Below are 20,715 nucleotides of genomic sequence, written 5' to 3' on the forward strand. Positions count from 1 at the left end.
AACTACACATACACACCAGCAACTGCACACACACCAACAACTGCACATAGACACCAGCAACTACACATACACACCAACAACTACACATACACACCAGCAACTACACATATACACCAACAACTACACAGACACACCAGCAACTACACATACACACCAGCAACTACTCACACACCAGCAACTACACACACACCAGCAACTACACACACACCAGCAACTACACATATACACCAACAACTACACACACACACCAGCAACTACACACACACACCAACAACTACACATACACACCAGCAACTACACATATACACCAACAACTACACACACACACCAGCAACTACACACACACACCAACAACTACACATACACACCAGCAACTACACATATACACCAGCAACTACACACACACACCAGCAACTACACATATACACCAACAACTACACACACCAGCAACTACACACACACACCAGCAACTACACATACACACCAACAACTACGCATACACACCAGCAACTACGCATACACACCAGTAACTACACATACACACCAGTAACTACAGACATACACACCAACAACTACACATATACACCAACAACTACACATACACACCAGCAACTACACATATACACCAGCAACTACACATACACACCAGCAACTACACATACACACCAGCAACTACACATACGCACCAGCGACTACACATACACACCAGCAACTACATATACACACCAGCAAGTACGCATACACACCAGCAATTACACATACACACCAGCAACTACACATACACACCAACAACTACACATATACACCAGCAATTACACATACACACCAGCAACTACACATACACACCAACAACTACACATATACACCAGCAACTACACATATACACCAGCAACTACACATATACACCAACAACTACACATACACACCAACAACTGCACATAGACACCAGCAACTACACATAGACACCAGCAACTACACATACACACCAACAACTACACATACACACCAGCAACTACACATATACACCAACAACTACACATACACACCAGCAACTGCACACACACCAACAACTGCACATAGACACCAGCAACTACACATACACACCAACAACTACACATACACACCAGCAACTACACATATACACCAACAACTACACAGACACACCAGCAACTACACATACACACCAGCAACTACTCACACACCAGCAACTACACACACACCAGCAACTACACACACACCAGCAACTACACATATACACCAACAACTACACACACACACCAACAACTACACACACACACCAACAACTACACATACACACCAGCAACTACACATATACACCAACAACTACACACACACACCAGCAACTACACATATACACCAACAACTACACACACCAGCAACTACACACACACACCAGCAACTACACATACACACCAGCAACTACGCATACACACCAGCAACTACACATACACACCAGTAACTACAGACATACACACCAACAACTACACATATACACCAACAACTACACATACACACCAGCAACTACACATATACACCAGCAACTACACATACACACCAGCAACTACACATACACACCAGCAACTACACATACACACCAGCAACTACACATACGCACCAGCGACTACACATACACACCAGCAAGTACGCATACACACCAGCAACTACGCATACACACCAGCAACTACACATACACACCAGCAACTACACATATACGCCAACAACTACGCATACACACCAGCAACTACACATACACACCAGCAACTACACACACACACCAGCAATTACACATACACACCAGCAACTACACATACGCACCAGCAACTACACATACACACCAGCAACTACGCATACACACCAGCAACTACACATACACACCAGCAACTACACATGCACACCAGCAACTACACATACACACCAGCAACTACACATACACACCAGCAACTACACATACACACCAGCAACTATACATATACACCAGCAACTACACATACACACCAACAACTACACATACACACCAGCAACTACACATATACACCAGCAACTACACATACACACCAGCAACTACACATACACACCAGCAACTACACATACACACCAGCAACTACACATACACACCAGAAACTACACATACACACCAGCAACTACGCATACACACCAGCAACTACACATACACACCAGCAACTACACATACGCACCAGCAACTACACATACACACCAGCAACTACGCATACACACCAGCAACTACACATACACACCAGCAACTACACATATACGCCAACAACTACACATACACACCAGCAACTACACATACACACCAGCAACTACGCATATACACCAGCAACTACGCATACACACCAGCAACTACACATATACACCAGCAACTACACATATACACCAGCAACTACACATACACACCAGCAACTACACATACACACCAGCAACTACACATACACACCAGCAACTACACATATACACCAACAACTACACATACACACCAGCAACTACACATATACACCAGCAACTACACATATACACCAGCAACTACACATACACACCAGCAACTACACATACACACCAGCAACTACACATACACACCAACAACTACACATACACACCAGCAACTACACATACACACCAGCAACTACGCATACACACCAGCAACTACGCATACGCACCAGCAACTACGCATACACACCAGCAACTACGCATACACACCAGCAACTACGCATACACACCAGCAACTACACATACACACCAGCAACTACACATATACACCAACAACTACACATACACACCAGCAACTACACATATACACCAGCAACTACACATACACACCAGCAACTACACATACACACCAGCAACTACACATACACACCAGCAACTACACATACACACCAACAACTACACATACACACCAGCAACTACGCATACACACCAGCAACTACGCATACGCACCAGCAACTACGCATACACACCAGCAACTACGCATACACACCAGCAACTACACATACACACCAGCAACTACGCACACACCAGCAACTACGCATACACACAAACAACTACACATACACACCAGCAACTACACATACACACCAACAACTACACACACACACCAGCAACTACGCATACGCACCAGCAACTACGCATACACACCAGCAACTACGCATACACACCAGCAACTACACATACACACCAGCAACTACGCACACACCAGCAACTACGCATACACACAAACAACTACACATACACACCAGCAACTACACATACACACCAACAACTACACACACACACCAGCAACTACACATACACACCAGCAACTACACATATACACCAACAACTACACATACACACCAGCAACTGCACATATACACCAACAACTACACATACACACCAACAACTACACATACACACCAGCAACTACGCATATACACCAACAACTACACATACACACCAGCAACTACACATATACACCAACAACTACACATATACACCAGCAACTACACATATACACCAACAACTACACATACACACCAGCAACTACACATACACACCAGCAACTACGCATACACACCAGCAACTACACATACACACCAGCAACTACACATATACACCAACAACTACACATACACACCAGCAACTACACATATACACCAACAACTACACATACACACCAGCAACTACGCATACACACCAGCAACTACACATACACACCAACATCTACACATATACACCAGCAACTACACATATACACCAGCAACTACACATACACACCAACAACTACACATACACACCAACAACTACACATACACACCAGCAACTACGCATACACACCAGCAACTACACATACACACCAACATCTACACATTTACACCAGCAACTACACATATACACCAGCAACTACACATACACACCAACAACTACACATACACACCAACAACTACACATACACACCAGCAACTACACACACACACCAGCAACTACACATACACACCAGCAACTACACATACACACCAGCAACTACACATACACACTAACAACTACACACACACACCAGCAACTACACATACACACCAGCAACTACACATGCACACTAGCAACTACACATACACACCACCAACTACACATACACACCACCAACTACACATACACACCAGCAACTACACATACACACCAGCAACTACACATACACACCAGCAACTACACATATACACCAGCAACTACACTTACACACCAACATCTACACAACCTTTAGTCTTTGCATACCCTTAGTGGTTGCTAGTACATGTACTAACATATTTGCAGCTCAGAGGTGGTTGAGGGAGAGGTGCCAGCAGACATGGTCGAGGAGGTAGAGGAGAGGAGACACGAGCTGATAGGTAAGTAGCATCTCTAGCTACCGCTGTCCAGTGCACACTCGGGATACGATTTTGGTCCATTCCAAGGCTGGCATCGTATGCTGAAAAAATTGTATGTAGAGGTATAGAGACCATTGTAATTATACAATGCAAACATCCCCTGGTAAAAATCATCAAAATTTTATTTAAGTGCTGTACATATTAAAAATTAGTAACAAAATAGTATATTAACCTTAGTAACTATAGTTACCTGCAGTAACTTCATTGGATTTAGTGGTTATGATCTGCAATAAAATGTACCATTATAATGTACCATGTGCAATACATACCGTAGGGAGTTCTTACCGTCAAGACAGACGTATAACATACACTTTGACTTCACCTAAAGTAAGTTTAGCTTACTAAACACACACTTGAAGCTAAATTTTAGTATGTATTTTCAACTATTTTACTGATTTTCAACTGTTTATCGCTAAAGTGTTATCCCTTAACAGTTTCTGTCTTCGCTTTCACTGTAACTCTTAGTGGACTGGTTTAAAACTTTTTCAACCTAATTTGGCAAGAGAACCCAAACGGTGCTGTATTTGTAATGGAGTGAATATTTGTTAGCATGTTGAGGGAAACTGTCTGACCACCGCCCTTCTGTTTGAAGGGATTGCAACTCCAAGTTTGCTACTGGTGTTAGAAAGAAAATATTACCCTTTTACAAACGAGAATTGCTAAACGGAGAGAAATCAGTCATCGTGTCTCTTTCAGGCGTTGTGAAAATATTTTTGGCAAACAGAATTTCGGTGTCTTTGTTATTTTGACGTACGTTATAAGCACACCGACTCCCAAATTTTAACTCAGGCGAAAATTTTATTGAATTCGTATGGTGAAATAAGATTTGTACGGAGAGGTGAAAAAATCATCATGTTTCACTTCGTAAGGGAAAAAAATTGTATGTCATGGCGATCATATCCTGAGGGTGCACTGTGTTTTTAATGTTGTTGGGCCTTTCTAATATCATCTGCTGTTTGATGCCCATCGCTGAATTAATTGTGACTATTCCATATATCTGTAAATTCACTCATGTCTGTCTACCTTTTAGAGCATCTTTCAAATGCTGATGATATTCTCGGTGAGATGTTTCTGGAAGAAAAAACTCCAACAATTGAAGACATACAGGTGTGTTGATACCTCCAGCATGAAAAAATAAATGTTGTTTTCTATGTTATTTGCTTCTGCACTTCTCTCTACTTCTCATTTTGTTCAGCTAATCTGACTCGTACCTTCATGCTGCCATGCTGTCGATTTAAACTCCACCTTGTCTAAGTCAGTTTAGACTCTACCTTGTCTAAGTCAGTTTAAATTCTACCTTGTCTAAGTTTGTTTAAACTCTACCTTGTCTACGTTAGTTTAAACTTCACATTGTCTAAATTAGTTTAGACTCTACCTTGTCTAAGTCAGAGTAAGCTCACCAAGTTGATCACATAGTGCCACCTCACTTCTGCTCATGTCTTGCATCACTTGGCTTATAGTTTCATGTGCTTGTCTCTACGACGAAGTGACAGAAGCCTTCTATTGATTACTTTATTTATGTTTTACATCATTTTATAACGTTTGTTGTATTGTTATGTGAAATTATCTGCAGTGCTAATATGGACTTATTGTAGGTTTTTGGCTGTGAAATTAATAAAGCCATTCACAGTGTATTCTTATTATAGATAGTTTACAACTACATATGACAGCGTAGCACATAAAACAAAGTTCAGAACGAGTTAACTTCCTGTCTTATCATTGAACTACACTCCAAAAACTAATGACATATTGTGCAATGCTTCACATCTTACCGCTTGATGATGTCTCTATAGGCAGCCATAAGACGAGCGACCATAGCCAAGTCATTCACTCCTGTGATGGTTGGAACGGCACTGAAGAACAAGGGAGTACAGCCTCTCCTTGATGGTGTACTTAGTTACCTCCCGCAGCCTGACCAAGTAGTTAACCACGGCATCAAGAATATCTCGTGAGTTGCTTAAACTATATTAAATTCTGTTTACAGTACTTGTCCACTTTTCCTCTTCACTTTTCTGTTTATCCATTCTGTATAGCCTCTTCTATTTGCTACCGTTTCTTTCAGTTTTTCCTCGTCAATCTCCTTTGTTTCTTTATAGTCACCTCATGTCCTATTCTCCTTTGCCCTTTTGCTGATTCACCCATTTAGTTTTCTATCCTCTTTTTATTATTGTTTCATTTCCTGTTCATATACTTTCTTTCACTTTTACATCTTCCCTCTCTTGGTTGTTCCCTGAACTTGGAGTTTACTATTTGAAAGCATTGCTTGTTAACACTCTACTTTTTTCTAGCCGTACCTTCAGTCCAGCTCTCCAACTTTGATTTTCACCAGGTGATTAATTTCCCTTGCGCTGTATTGCTACGTTAGCTATCACTGCTGTCTATTCTTCATTACAGAGATACTCAATCAGAGACTGTGGTCCTAGATCCTGCCAGAAATAACAACCAATTCCTTCTGGCTCTAGCCTTTAAATTAGAGGTATGTAACCCACTGTATTGTCTCTTATGTACAGTGCACCCCCAGGATACCATTACCCTAATATACAGTTTTCCACCTTATGAAGTGGAATGTGATGATTTTTTTCACCTTGACATACGAATCTTATTTCTCCATACAAATTCAACAAAATGTTCGACAATAACAAAGACGCCGTAAACATTTTCACAACGTCTGAAAGAGACACGATGACTGATTTCTCTCAGTTCAGCATTTCCCGTGTGAAAAACGGTAATATTTTCCAACCTTAAAACTAGTAGAAATGTTGGAGTTGCGATCCCTTCAAACGGAAGATCAGTGAGCAGACTTTTAATTTGCTAACAAAAATCCATTTCATTATTAAACAGAACATGTTCTGTAGGTAATTATAGTTGCTAAGGGAACATATTATTTTGTTACTATTTTTTAATATGTACAGTACTTTTACAAAACTTGATGATTTTTACCAGGGGAAGTTTGCATTATTTCATTACTATGGTTTCTATACTCCTCCATACGATTTTTCACCATATAATGCCAACCCTGGAACAGATTAGAATCGTATCCTGAGTGTGCAATGTATTTCTCAGGCGGTGGTTGAAATTCTCAACAGTTACGTGGTTGCTCAAAGCGCAAGAGTGTGTGGTTGGTGGATAGTTTGATATTTATGTTGCTTTCGTGTGTTCTACTCTAAAGTAACATATTTTTATTGTAGTATACAGATACAGTATATGCTGTAAATAGTAGTTATAAGTACTGTATACAGGAATATTCAAAACTTTTGGATGCTCGCTTTTGTCAATGTGTCAGTTTCATTGTCATTTTTACTTTCGCTGACTGTTCTTGTCTTGAATGTGCAGGCTGGTAAGTTTGGCCAGCTGACCTACATGAGGATATACCAGGGCTGTCTCAAAAAGGGTGACTCTATATATAATACTCGCACCAGGAAGAGGATCCGCGTGGCACGGCTTGTCAGGATGCACTCCGATGAAATGGAGGTGAGTCTAGAGTCTGCTGTTCCTCTCTGATGTACAACTATGTCTGCTGTCGATTTGCTGCTAAACAATTTCTATGTTTCTTCTTTTTGCAGACCATAGATGAGGCGTATGCAGGAGATATATGCGCTCTCTTTGGCATCGACTGCGCCAGTGGAGACACTTTTGTGACTGACAAAGATAAAATAAACTACTCTATGGTAACCACTTGTCTCAGTATCTTTATATCTGTGAACTGCATGTCTATGGTAACTACTCTATGGTAACCACTTGTCTCAATATCTTTATATCTGTAAACTGCATGTCTATGGTAACTACTCTATGGTAACCACTTGTCTCAATATCTTTATATCTGTGAACTGCATGTCTATGGTAACTACTCTATGGTAACCACTTGTCTCAATATCTTTATATCTGTGAACTGCATGTCTTTGCTGTTTCTGTGTAATTTGTGAATTGCCTCATATACCACATCAACTCACGTCCCCTCTAGCGTCCTCTAGCCCCTCCCCCTTCTAGTGTCCTCTAGCCGTTGTGTGATTTTATGTAGGAGTCTATACACGTGCCACTACCTGTCATATCCAAGTCTATTAAACCAGTGGATAAGAAGTCCGCAGACAACTTTTCCAAAGGTCAGTTTATCAGTTCAGTTGTTACTCATTATTTATCAGTCTATTACATGAAAATAGTGATAATATTGCTTCTTCGAATCTGTTTCTTCTGTTTTTCTAGGTTTAAACAGGTTTACACGGGAAGATCCTACGTTTACCGTGTATTTTGATGCGGAGAGCCGAGAGACTATAGCCTGTGGAATGGGTGAACTGCATCTAGAGGTCTATGCGCAGGTATCTATCATTCGTAGACCACAACTCATAGTTTATTTCTAAATATGACTCTGCTTACGCGTCATGTTTGCATGTTCGCGTATTGTAGTTAGTAGTTTTTATATGCATGGACATTGTTAATGTTCTAATACTGTCGGTGCTCCCTGCACGCACTACCAGCTATGTTATCTTGCAGAGATTGGAGAGAGAATACTTTTGTAAGTGCATTCTGGGTAAACCTAAGGTAGCGTTCAGGGAGTCACTGCTCAGCCCTGTCCAGTTCAACTACTTGCACAAGCGACAGAGCGGGGGAGCCGGGCAATACGGACGTGTCATAGGGCAGCTCGAGGTGAGCCTTTCAGCTATTCCTCTAGCTTTGTCATGCGACTTGATTCGACTGCCTGTCCGATAGCCATCAAGTCATTGAAGATTCATAGACTATTATCTGCGTGGGCAACTTTTTTCTAATTAGATTTAAGATTATTTACCGAAGTCACAAGTGTTGAAACAATAGATTAATCTGAATGTTGTTACGTCTTTAACACTTGTTTCAATTTACTATTAAATGGAATAAAAATGCTTTTGTCATCTCGAAAAACAGTGCGTGCATATTACAAGGTGGAGAAAAGCATCGTGATTGGCTGCACATAAAAGGGAATCAAAGCTATTTTATACTCTGAAGATGCTTTTTCTTAAAATGTAATTTTCTTAGTTGCCAATGAAGACTGATTATTAGCAGGGCTGAATCGCAAATTGTGTCTATTTATTTATTTGTCTATATAGTCATCACCTCTGCACTGATAATAAATATCTGTCAGTGTTCAGGTCTAGCGCTACGATTATTATGCAAGTCGTCTAAAATTGTTATGCTAGATTGTTGTTTTTGTATGAAACCCTTATAACAACTATAGCTGCACTAAATCTTGATTTGTGTCGATGCTTTATAACAACTATAGCTGCACTACATGTCGATTTGTGTCGATGCTTTATAACAACTATAGCTGCACTACATGTCGATATGTGTCGATGCTTTATAACAACTATAGCTGCACTACATGTCGATTTGTGTCGATGCTTTATAACAACTGTAGCTGGACTACATGTCGATTTGTGTCGATGCTTTGCAACAACTATAGCTGCACTACATGTTGATTTGTGTCGATGCTTTGTAACAACTATAGCTGCACTACATGTCGATATGTGTCGATGTTAATGCCATATCAACTTGGCCATGTAATACTAAGCCTATATCAATGAAAGACATTCTTAACCAGTTTATTTACGTTTTTGATAAACCACTATTTGTAATTAAATAATTAATTTAATTCTAAACAGTGGTAATTATTAATTACCACAGCTTATGTGTGATTTAGTGCCTGTGCTGTTAAGCCTAATTAGTTGCAGCCAGAAATGTTATTACCTCTGCACATTAATCATGTCAAAAAAAGCCATCGAGCACATGGAAGTTTTTCAGCGACGTTGAAGAAAGTAATGGAACTGGTGCAGTGTGCAAAGACTGTGGTGCATTAGTTTAGGGCAAAAAATAATACAACCAGCCTCATAAAATACCTTCAGGAAAAATAATATTATATCACAGATGAGGACAGTTTATACTGCATTACTAGAAATTCAACCCAGTTCTCTACCACTGCTCAGCAAGGTGGCAAGACACTGTTTTGTTATAACTGCAACAAATGCTCCATTCGAACGGGTGTCTAGAATTATTGGCTACATTGATAGCAAACTCCGTGCATGCGTGAAAGCTTCCGCTCTTCAGCAACGATTCTTTTTTGCTAAAGATTGTTGCAGTGGTAGAAAGCTGTGGTCGAGTTTTCTTGGTGTTTTGATGTTTCATTTAGTAGTAGAATATGTTTCCATTACAAAATACTGTAGCTGTTTGCTAACGTTTGTATTCATTTCAATAAAGTCTTCATTTATTGCACTGTAAAATCTAACATCATTAGCTATTTCAAACTGGATATCAGAAACTAAAAAATCTCTTATCACACAGCTATAATAACAACCATGTAGACATATACTTGAATAACCTCAGAGCTTTGTGTAACCAAACGTTATGTTCATTAGAAGCTGAAATGAAAAAGTGCTTTGCAAGGTTCATGCACGATGTGGAAACCAGGTTCAGTGATGCTTCATCGCACCACATGGTGTTCTTTAGCTAGCTTTTGCAGTTCTTGGCCACATTTTGTAATTCATGACACATATTCTGAATAAGTTTGCATCAACAACAGAAATTATTGACATGCTCGTGGGATGCATATCATTGATAGAATGAGGTTTTGTTAGCCTTTCAATTTCCTCTTCTGTTACAGCCGATGCCGATGGAGCAGTGCACAGAGCTTGAATTCAGCGACGAAACTATTGGCACAAATATACCTAAGGTTTTTGTTCCCGGCATCAAAAAGGTAAGAGCCACTCTGCTATCTTCTTAAATGAGCTTTTTGTTAGTTTTATTTTTGGTCTTAAAAGCTTTCTCATGATGTCACACACCCCTTTCTTTTTGAGATCCACCAAAACCCAACCTGCGTTTGTTTATATATTGTTTTATGAAAAGTAAATTGTTTTTTTTTGATAATTTTGTACACTCCTACATTGAACTTCACATATTTGATTCATATTCAATCGTACAATTATCAAGAACTTTTGTATAGGGATTCCTATTGTACAATTATCAGGGAATTTGGTATAGGGATTCCTATAGTACAATTATCAGGGACTGTTGTATAGGTATTCCTATAGTGCAATTATCAGGGACTGTTGTATAGGGATTCCTATAATACAATTAACAGGGACTGTTGTATAGGGATTCCTATAGTACAATTATCAGGGACCGTTGTATAGGGATTCCTATAATACAATTATCAGGGACTGTTGTATAGGTATTCCTATAATACAATTATCAGGGACTGTTGTATAGGTATTCCTATAATACAATTATCAGGGACTGTTGTATAGGGATTCCAGCAGCAGTGCGAAAAAGGACCGTTAACAGGACACAAGGTAACAGGTGTCAGATTTAGGCTTCAAGATGGAGCGAACCATGCAGTTGACTCCAGCGAATATGCCTTTCAGCTGGCTGCTGAGGGTGCCATGGAGGACGTGAGTACCATCATTGTCTAGCTTCCATTTCTTCCCTCGTTGAGACACTGCATACCTTGTATATGGCGATGTTATTGAATATGTTTAATATCACAAGTCATATTTTATTTCTGCACAAAACCTCTTTACGAATATTTACCTTGTTCACAAGTCCAAGAGGTTGTCCAATAAATCTGGATTAAATCTTTTTTCTCTGAACTTGTAATTGGTGGCTAAATTCTCTCAAGGTTGTTCTCAGCTAAGTGAATAGATGGGCTACAAGGTTACATTTTCATCAATTATTGATTTTCATATATAAGATGCATTATATTAAATATTGTTTATATAAAAACGGTCGATCGTTAGCAATTTTACCTGGTTAAACCATAACTGCCACGAACAACTTTTATCGTATTTACTAGATAAATAAGACACGCTGATTCCGATTTTGTAATCAAAATAAAGATTAGGCCACTAAGTTTCAGAGTAATGAAGGATTATTTATAGCGTTTTAATATCGGTCTCGAAAACAACACGATCGGCATAACAAGCTCCGCCCTTAAATACGTGACGTAACCTAGCTTTTTAGGAACAGAAGTTACGTAGGGATGTTTAGACCGATTTAGAATAATAGAGATGGGTGTTTTAAAATCCATTAATATCTAAATTCAGCCTTAAAAATAATATCAGTCTTTTCTGAAAGGTAGATAAGCTATTTTGCATTGCATATATAAAAAGCGCGATAACAACGCTAGCTCGTGATAAAACCGCGCTTTTTGAGCTCATTTTTCTCGGCGTCCAGCCCATTTAAACGTCATGTAACAAGCTGCGAGCAATTTTAAATAGTTTATATCCCTTTCATAAAAAACTGAAATTATTTTACAGGCTGGATTTAGATAATAATGGGTTTTAAGACACCCATCTTTATTATTCTAAATCGGACTAAACATTCCTAACTTCCGTTTCTGAAAAAGCTAGGTTGCGTCACATATTTATGGGCGGAGCTTGTAATGCCGATTGTGTTGTTTTCGAAACGGATATTGAAACGCTTTAAAAAGCCTAAATGACTTTGAAGGTTAGTGGACTAATCTTTATTTTGAGTACAAAATCGGAATCAGCGTGTCTGATTTACCTAGTAAATACAATAAAAGTTGTTCGTGACAGTTATGGTTTAAGTAACATGCCATATTTGTCGTCTTTCAGTTTACTAGCATGGTATAAGCTATGGGCCCACAGTTTGCTTCAAATCCGTAATTATCTTCACAGGCAATTTATCCAAAATAAAGGCTAGCTCTTTTTGACCAATTTAACCGTTTGGAGTCATGCAGTCTTCTAGCTCATGTCACCTCTAAAGGATGTAAAGACGGCCTTATCTAGATAAGCAACTGTTTGAATTAGGACAGTATGAAGTTCGCTCACCTGTTTACTCACCTCGGTTGTTGCTTACATAATTATCTCTAGCTATCTCCCTGATTGCTATGTAATGCTGGTGCTATCAATTATCTTTCTGTAACCTTCTGTTGCTATGTAATGCTGGTGCTATCAATTATCCTTCTGTACTCTTCTGCATTATTGATCTCGTTTATAGTGCTACGAGTTTGGCCAATGGCACATTCTGGAACCTGTAATGAGTGTAGAGGTCAATGCCCCTCTTGAGTTTCAAGGACAAGTTATGGCCGGACTCAACAAGAGGAATGGGGTTATCATAAATCAAGATTCACACGAGGGATGGTTTACCATAGAGAGTGAGGTATGTTTACCATAGAGTGTGAGGTATGTTTACCATAGAGTATGAGGTGTGTTTACCATAGAGTGTGAGATATGTTTACCATAGAGTGTGAGGTGTGTTTACCATAGAGTGTGGGGTATCTTTACCATAGAGTTTGAGGTGTGTTTACCATAGAGTGTGAGGTGTGTTTACCATAGAGTGTGAGGTATGTTTACCATAGAGTGTGAGGTATGTTTACCATAGAGTATGAGGTGTGTTTACCATAGAGTGTGGGGTATCTTTACCATAGAGTATGAGGTGTGTTTACCATAGAGTGTAAGGTGTATTTACCATAGAGTGTGAGGTGTGATTACCATAGAGTATGAGGTGTGTTTACCATAGAGTGTGAGATATGTTTACCATAGAGTATGAGGTATGTTTACCATAGAGTGTGAGGTATGTTTACCATAGAGTATGAGGTGTGTTTACCATAGAGTGTGAGGTATGTTTACCATAGAGTGTGAGGTATGTTTACCATAGAGTATGAGGTGTGTTTACCATAGAGTGTGGGGTATCTTTACCATAGAGTGTGAGGTGTGTTTACCATAGAGTGTAAGGTGTATTTACCATAGAGTGTGAGGTATGTTTACCATAGAGTGTGAGGTATGTTTACCATAGAGTATGAGGTATGTTTACCATAGAGTGTGAGGTATGTTTACCATAGAGTGTGAGGTATGTTTACCATAGAGTGTGAGGTGTGTTTACCATAGAGTATGAGGTATGTTTACCATAGAGTGTGAGGTGTGTTTACCATAGAGTGTGAGGTGTGTTTACCATAGAGTATGAGGTGTGTTTACCATAGAGTGTGAGATATGTTTACCATAGAGTATGAGCTATGTTTACCATAGAGTATGAGGTGTGTTTACCATAGAGTATGAGATATGTTTACCATAGAGTGTGAGGTGGGCTTAGTAAACTCAGATCACTGTCTTTTTTATTCTTTCTCTTATCCCTCCTTCTCTCCCTATTTTTCCCTCTCCTATCCCACTTCCTTTCTTTCCCTGTTTATCACTCCCCTCCCCCCCCCCCCCCCCTTCCCTCCCTCCTCCCTCTCTCTCCCTTCTCCTCCCCCTACCTTCCTCCTCTCTCCCCCCCCCCCTTTCTCCTCTCTCCCCTTCCTCCCTCCTCCCCTTCCTCCCTCCCCCCTTCCTTTCTCCCCATTCCTCCCTCCCCCTTCCTCCCTCTTCTTCCCTTCCCTCCTCTTCTTCCCTTCCTCCCTCTTCTTCTCTTCCTTCCTCCTTTTCTTCTCTCTCTCTCTCTGCCCTCTTTCCGTTTTCCTCTCTGTCACTTTTTTCACTTTCCCTCTTTCTCCATTCTGCAAAATTTAAACCTTAATTTCATTTGTATTCTGATTTTGAAAATTATATTTAATTGAAAAAAGAACTAACATGTGTAAAATTAAATCTGAAGTTATATTAATATTTTGTAACAATGATGACCAGTTTCAACAACAAATGTAGGTTTGCGTCATAGATTGGCACTTTTAGATCTGGCTGGCACATAAGATATAAAGGTCATTTCACATCAGATGTCTACCTGAGAGTGTGTGTGAAGAGTCCAGTTTAGATAAAGTGCATATACAATGCAACTCAGTTGGAAACTTTATTTATAAGTTGCTGTCTCAAGCACTCTTTTCCTTCATAAGTACAACTTCTCACACGCGTGCTTCCTCATAGTGCCTCTTACCATTAATGGTCTCTCATATATACAGTCACCTTTTGACTATGTTTAATTTCTATCTTAACTTAACACTGAGTTCATTGTAGCCATGGATAGTTACACTGTCTTGCGACTAACTCATTTTGCCTCTTTCGTGTTAGGTTCCCCTCAATGCCATGTTTGGCTATTCTACTGACCTCCGATCAAGCACCCAAGGCAAGGGAGAGTACTCGATGGAATATTCGAGATACTGCCCAGCGCTGCCAGCCACTCAGGCTGAGCTCATGGAGCAGTACGCTCAGCTAAACAGTGAGGTGAGTTTTTATACTCGCCCATCAACATCATTATGTGCGCAGAGTACTGTGTTTTATATTAATAAAGACACCCTCTGGTTCAGTGGTTAGGGCACTAACTTATGATCAGTAGGTTGATGGGTTGAGTCAGACAAGAACCACTGGTGGTGTTAATAAGGACACCAACCAGAATTGCGCCTGTGCCAAATCTCATGGTCACAATAAATCCTAGGCAAGGAGGATGACCATTAGTAGTGGCGACCCCTAGTGGCGACCTCTTACGCAAAAGTCGAACGAAGATGAATAAAAACATTCTAGTCTTCATCAGCTTTGCACTGTGTTGTTCTGCCACCTATTCAAGCTTAAAATGTTACTATGTTTGTGAAGAAGCGTTGAAAATCAAGTCTTAACATGGTCGCTGATCTGTAATTAATTACACTACAATCAATCAATTGCAGTAGACGCTCCTACAACGTAAATTATCCATAAATAAGCCGTTCCAAGAATGTTGATGTTATTGGGATTTTACATTATACCAACAATAAATTACATGCAAATCACCTAATCTGTTCCAAGGTTGTCCCAAACTCGCCCTTCTAGCCCTTTAAATAGGAAAAAGCAAATCTTGATAATTTAATGAATGTACATTAACTGTGGTATTATTGATCTTTACCGACAACTATTTTCTCCACCCTTTCCCTTGGTCTAGTGTTCATGATTATAGTAATTTTGCGATAAGTCAAGGGGAGCTCACATTTTCAATGTCAATTTAAATCGTTTTTATCACTTCTTTCTAGATAGCAAGGTCTATGCAATAAAGAAAAAATGATATATCTACTATAGAGAGAACGGTGTCGGTCTGTCCGTCCATTTGTCGAAGCCAGTGTTAGAGGTTAGAATAAAAGTATGCTTTCAATGAGACTCCAACTCATGACATTCAGATTCGTAGACCCACATTCTAACACTTTTATCCGTGACATCCAGACCCGCGCTCCAACACCCGCACCAAATGGCCGCCTGTAGATATTTCTAAATAATTTTGCAGCGACTTATTCTCTGTGTTTTATCAGCACACCTGATTACCTCACTCAGCGATCTAAACTGCCAGAGTACTACATATATAATAAAGATAACTGTACGCATAATTTTCTCTTCCAAGAGCCGCAGGAGAGACAGCAATATTTTTAAAGCTAACTACAAGATTCTCGTTATTTAAATAAAATTTGAGAACTTGCACCGATTTGATGAACTCCTAGGGAATTTCTTACGTAATACGAAGCAAAAACTTTACATAAATTCTTCAAGTTAGGTGGGATTTACATAAAAGAAGGTTTAGTAAGGAATCTTTACTATAATAAGACCAGTGTCCTTCCGTCTGTTCAAAGCCACGCTAAGACCATTAAGAAAAAAAATTGCCTTCAATGGGAGTCGAACCCGGCGTGTCAGATTCAGAAGCAAGTGCACTATCACTACACCACTCAGTCGCCTTACCGATACACTGTAGAATTCTTCATATATTGTTTACTCATGACGATCTCTCACAGTTGGCTGGCAAGCGTACTAGTAGTAATAATACTAGTAGTAATAATACTAGTAGTAATAATAGGAGAAATAGTAATAATAGGAGAAATAGTAATAATAGGAGAAATAGTAATAGTAATTTCTATATTCAGTTAGTCATACAGACAATTTGTATCTTTTAACTCAATTTGTCATTTACTCACGTTATCACAGGGCTATTTTAGCAAGACGGTAATAGCTATCGTTTATATAATGTTATCAAACCATTCATAAAATAATGATAGATGTTTTAAGCTGATTCGAGCTTGTCAGTCAGTTTTAAACAACTTGTTGACGAATAATAATAATGGAAGTGCATTTGTAGAAAGTACTTTACTAAAGTACTGTAGTATTTTTAACTTGAGTGATGTTTACACGATGGTGCTATTTAGGTGGCTTTTGAAGACTGTTAGAGGATTGAAACAATATTTCATACCGTAAAACAATATGAAGTATGTACATTATTAAAGGTTTTCAAAAGATCTTACCTTTATTTCATTTAATTCATTCAACACCTCAACATTCTAATGATAAATACTTTGTATTTCATCACAACAACTGCGTTGTATAAAACTATATAAAAACAAAATGTACTTAATTATATGTAAAAGTTTAAATTAATAATAATCAATAAAAAGCGGTTTTATTGTTACATTTCCATAGAAGTTTAGACTCAGTAATGCATAGATAGCTGTACACAATGTAACTTATTTCAAGTTGGACTAGGTGGGAATCTAAACTAATTTAATTTTTTGTAATATTTTTGTGTTATACCAAATTATACGGATTAGTTCGTATTTAGTTATTTTATATAGAAAAATTGATTTGAGATACAAGAGAATTGACATACGAGCTTGGTCCTTGAACGCATTCAGCTCGTATGTCGAGGTATGACGGTATGTTTAATCTTTAACGGCCTTTTCCATTTTCCCTACAAACCTGCCATGTTTTGAGAAACATCAAAAGTAAACTTTTAGAATTTACTCCGGGTTCAGCCTCAAATATCTACTCAAATCGTTTATTATATATTGATAAATTTATGAGATTGTAGTAAATGCTGGTTTCGTGGTAGTCTAAAAGGTTAGCTTTTAGCTGGTTGTGTCTGCAAGTGTTCCATCACTTTTAACACTTCACATGCTTACCTTAAACATGTACTCGTTTAGTCGGACTACAATATGCTACACGTTGCAGAAATTTGCACTAATTTTCATTTCCATTTTTTGTGTAAAAGCATCCAAAGCATTATGCAAGTCGTGAGTCACCGGATGTTTTTGTGTCCGTTGGCAGAGCAGTGCGCTGTCTGCTTTCGCCAGCTAAATTCAAGTTGCGAAGGCTTTGAGAGAATGTGTCTGCCTCTTTCTTTCTATTCGCTGCTTACATTATTTGATATCTGTCGAATTTCTTATTGTCTTGCTGCCATAACGCTCTGTAGATGATTGTCAGTTGTTTGTTTTAGGCGGAAAAGAACAAAAAGAAAAAAGGAAAAAATTAGAGGCTCAAATTTTTGTTAGTGACAGTGGCTAACAGGTGGGTGAAGTTTGTTAGTGACAGTGGCTAACAGGTGGGTGAAGTTTGTTAGTGACAGTGGGTAACAGGTGGGTGAAGCCTCTGTTTACTTCTCACTCTGTTGCTTTCTCAGCTCAGCCAACCGTAATTCTTAAGTTAGCTGTCACTTGGTTTTCTTACAATCCATTCGTTGATTTGGTAATATTTAGTATTTTTGACTGCGATTTGCCCAAATTCTATATGCTTCTATTTATTTCATAAAATCCTGTTCTGTGTAAATACTGAATGCGTTTGAACCTTCTAGTGCTATTTTATATTTACTGGAGGTCAACATCACTTCCTGTTTCAATACACAATCTGTATATAAGTCCAGCCAGTTATGTATTGTGTACTCTTGTATATACCGGCGTTTTAACACTATTTTATGTTAATGTTGTCAGGTGGACTTATGTAGAGATTAAAGCAAATCAGTGATATTTGTTTGATGTCATAAATTGACTTTAGGAAATGTCTATTCGGGTGCTTCAGCTCCATCACAATTCTAAATTAAGATTAGATTCTTATCTGACAATAAATAAGGAGGTCAATGCCTTAGCACAGCCTCAACTCCACCACAGGTATCAAAGGATGATGTTTTGTTATTCAGGTTTTATTTGCTCAGTGTAATAAAATACAACAAAAATAACTGACACTTGGCTTCCTTTGGCTCTATTATGTTCATAAATTCTCCGCTTACTGGCAGATTTCAACTTCTCATCACCAGCCATGAGCTCTCTCTCTCTCCTCCCTCTCCTTTCTCTCCTCTCCTTTCTCTCTCTCTCATGACTCGTCTCTCTCTCATGACTCGTCTCTCTCTCATGACTCGTCTCTCTCTCTCATGACTCGTCTCTCAGTCTTCTACTTATTGTCAGCTCTAGATCATCTCTAGAGCTCTCTCAGCTCTAGCACTGGTTATGCTGACCTGCAAACAAGCTCTAGGAGTCTAGCCCTTGGTTGCAAAAGCAGGGGTTCTTGCCGACTTGGTAGTTACTCCGGTGTCCAAACTGAAATTATACTACAGTTCTACAGCCATTTTATGCTTTCTATAACATTGCGTTAGAATATGTATTGGCATACGCCTACGTGGCGCATGTCATGGTAAGACATCTGACACCGACGTGCGAATCCTTTGATTTTATGCCAATGTGGAAATGTCCTTTGTGTTGGATGTACTAATATACAAATACATGCTCCTGATAAGATCCATCTGGGTTAAGCAGAATTTATAATCCAGACATTGTTAGAGTCGGTCGCCAAGGTTCTTCAGCATTACCTGCTCCATTTACTGTCAGCTTCCATTTCTCACAATTGTTATGTAATATTCCCTTAGCTATTTGCTTGAGTGGATGGGAACTTGTGACATCGCAATTCTACTCTTGGCCCCAACTTTGCTGCTGCTATCCTAGCTTATTCCTGTCAGCCTTCGATGGATAGAATGTTCTCTTTTTCAACTTCGCCCTCATAACCTCCATTCAATTCCTATGTTCTAGCAAATTGTGCATGAGTTTTCTGACTTCCTCATCCGCTGCCAGCTCTTGCCCTAGTGAACCATCTCATTGAAGAATTTGTTCCATGTAGCGCTTAGCATTAATTTCTGCTTCTCACACATCGGTATGTGTAGTGGTAATATTATGATGTATGTCATCCTTACACTCAATATTTCTTTGATAATTAATCAGTTCATCTGTTAAGTTTTTCTTATCTATCTTTCCATTAAGTTTTACACCTCATTTGTCATCACGCTGCTATCGCATACTAAATAATTACATGCGATAACACAGCATAAAGTATCTCATTACCATAGGGATCGGCTGGTTAGCTGCGCCACTCCACTACAGCAATTGACTACCAACCGAAAGGCGGTCCATTCCACAGCGCACAATTCTCAGACACAGGATTGCCGTCGTGTCGCCTCTCTGTTCCTATGGTAAGACAAACGAAGGATCTCATCTCTCGAGAAGCTCGCCCACCCTTAGCCAAACGCTATCACTCACAACTTCGACAGATTCATCAAGTGCTTGAGAATGAAGAGGATTGTTTTTGTTAAGTGATATATTGGGAGCAAC

General features: G+C 39.2%; 1 protein-coding gene across 2 annotated transcripts in view; it reads left to right on the forward strand.

Moving 5' to 3' along the window:
* Nucleotides 1-20,579, forward strand: part of LOC137406515 (elongation factor G, mitochondrial-like) — a 28,722-nt gene extending 8,143 nt beyond the window's left edge. Inside the window, exons 7-21 of one of the 2 annotated variants that reach the window (XM_068093104.1) lie at nt 4,324-4,397; nt 5,467-5,543; nt 6,230-6,384; nt 6,831-6,912; nt 7,770-7,907; nt 8,000-8,104; nt 8,455-8,536; nt 8,637-8,749; nt 8,925-9,077; nt 11,059-11,151; nt 11,702-11,845; nt 13,413-13,574; nt 15,413-15,565; nt 18,561-18,631; nt 20,454-20,579. In XM_068093104.1, the coding sequence (XP_067949205.1) occupies nt 4,324-4,397; nt 5,467-5,543; nt 6,230-6,384; nt 6,831-6,912; nt 7,770-7,907; nt 8,000-8,104; nt 8,455-8,536; nt 8,637-8,749; nt 8,925-9,077; nt 11,059-11,151; nt 11,702-11,845; nt 13,413-13,574; nt 15,413-15,565; nt 18,561-18,596 (1,567 nt within the window). In that variant the 3' untranslated portion in view covers nt 18,597-18,631; nt 20,454-20,579. Of the gene's footprint in view, nt 1-4,323; nt 4,398-5,466; nt 5,544-6,229; nt 6,385-6,830; nt 6,913-7,769; nt 7,908-7,999; nt 8,105-8,454; nt 8,537-8,636; nt 8,750-8,924; nt 9,078-11,058; nt 11,152-11,701; nt 11,846-13,412; nt 13,575-15,412; nt 15,566-18,560; nt 18,983-20,453 lie in introns of those variants that run through there. The other variant, XM_068093102.1, reaches the window with a different exon arrangement.
* The last annotated feature ends 136 nt before the right edge of the window (nt 20,580-20,715 follow it).

Source organism: Watersipora subatra, chromosome 10, assembly GCF_963576615.1.
Source record: "Watersipora subatra chromosome 10, tzWatSuba1.1, whole genome shotgun sequence".
Lineage (NCBI taxonomy): Eukaryota > Metazoa > Bryozoa > Gymnolaemata > Cheilostomatida > Watersiporidae > Watersipora > Watersipora subatra.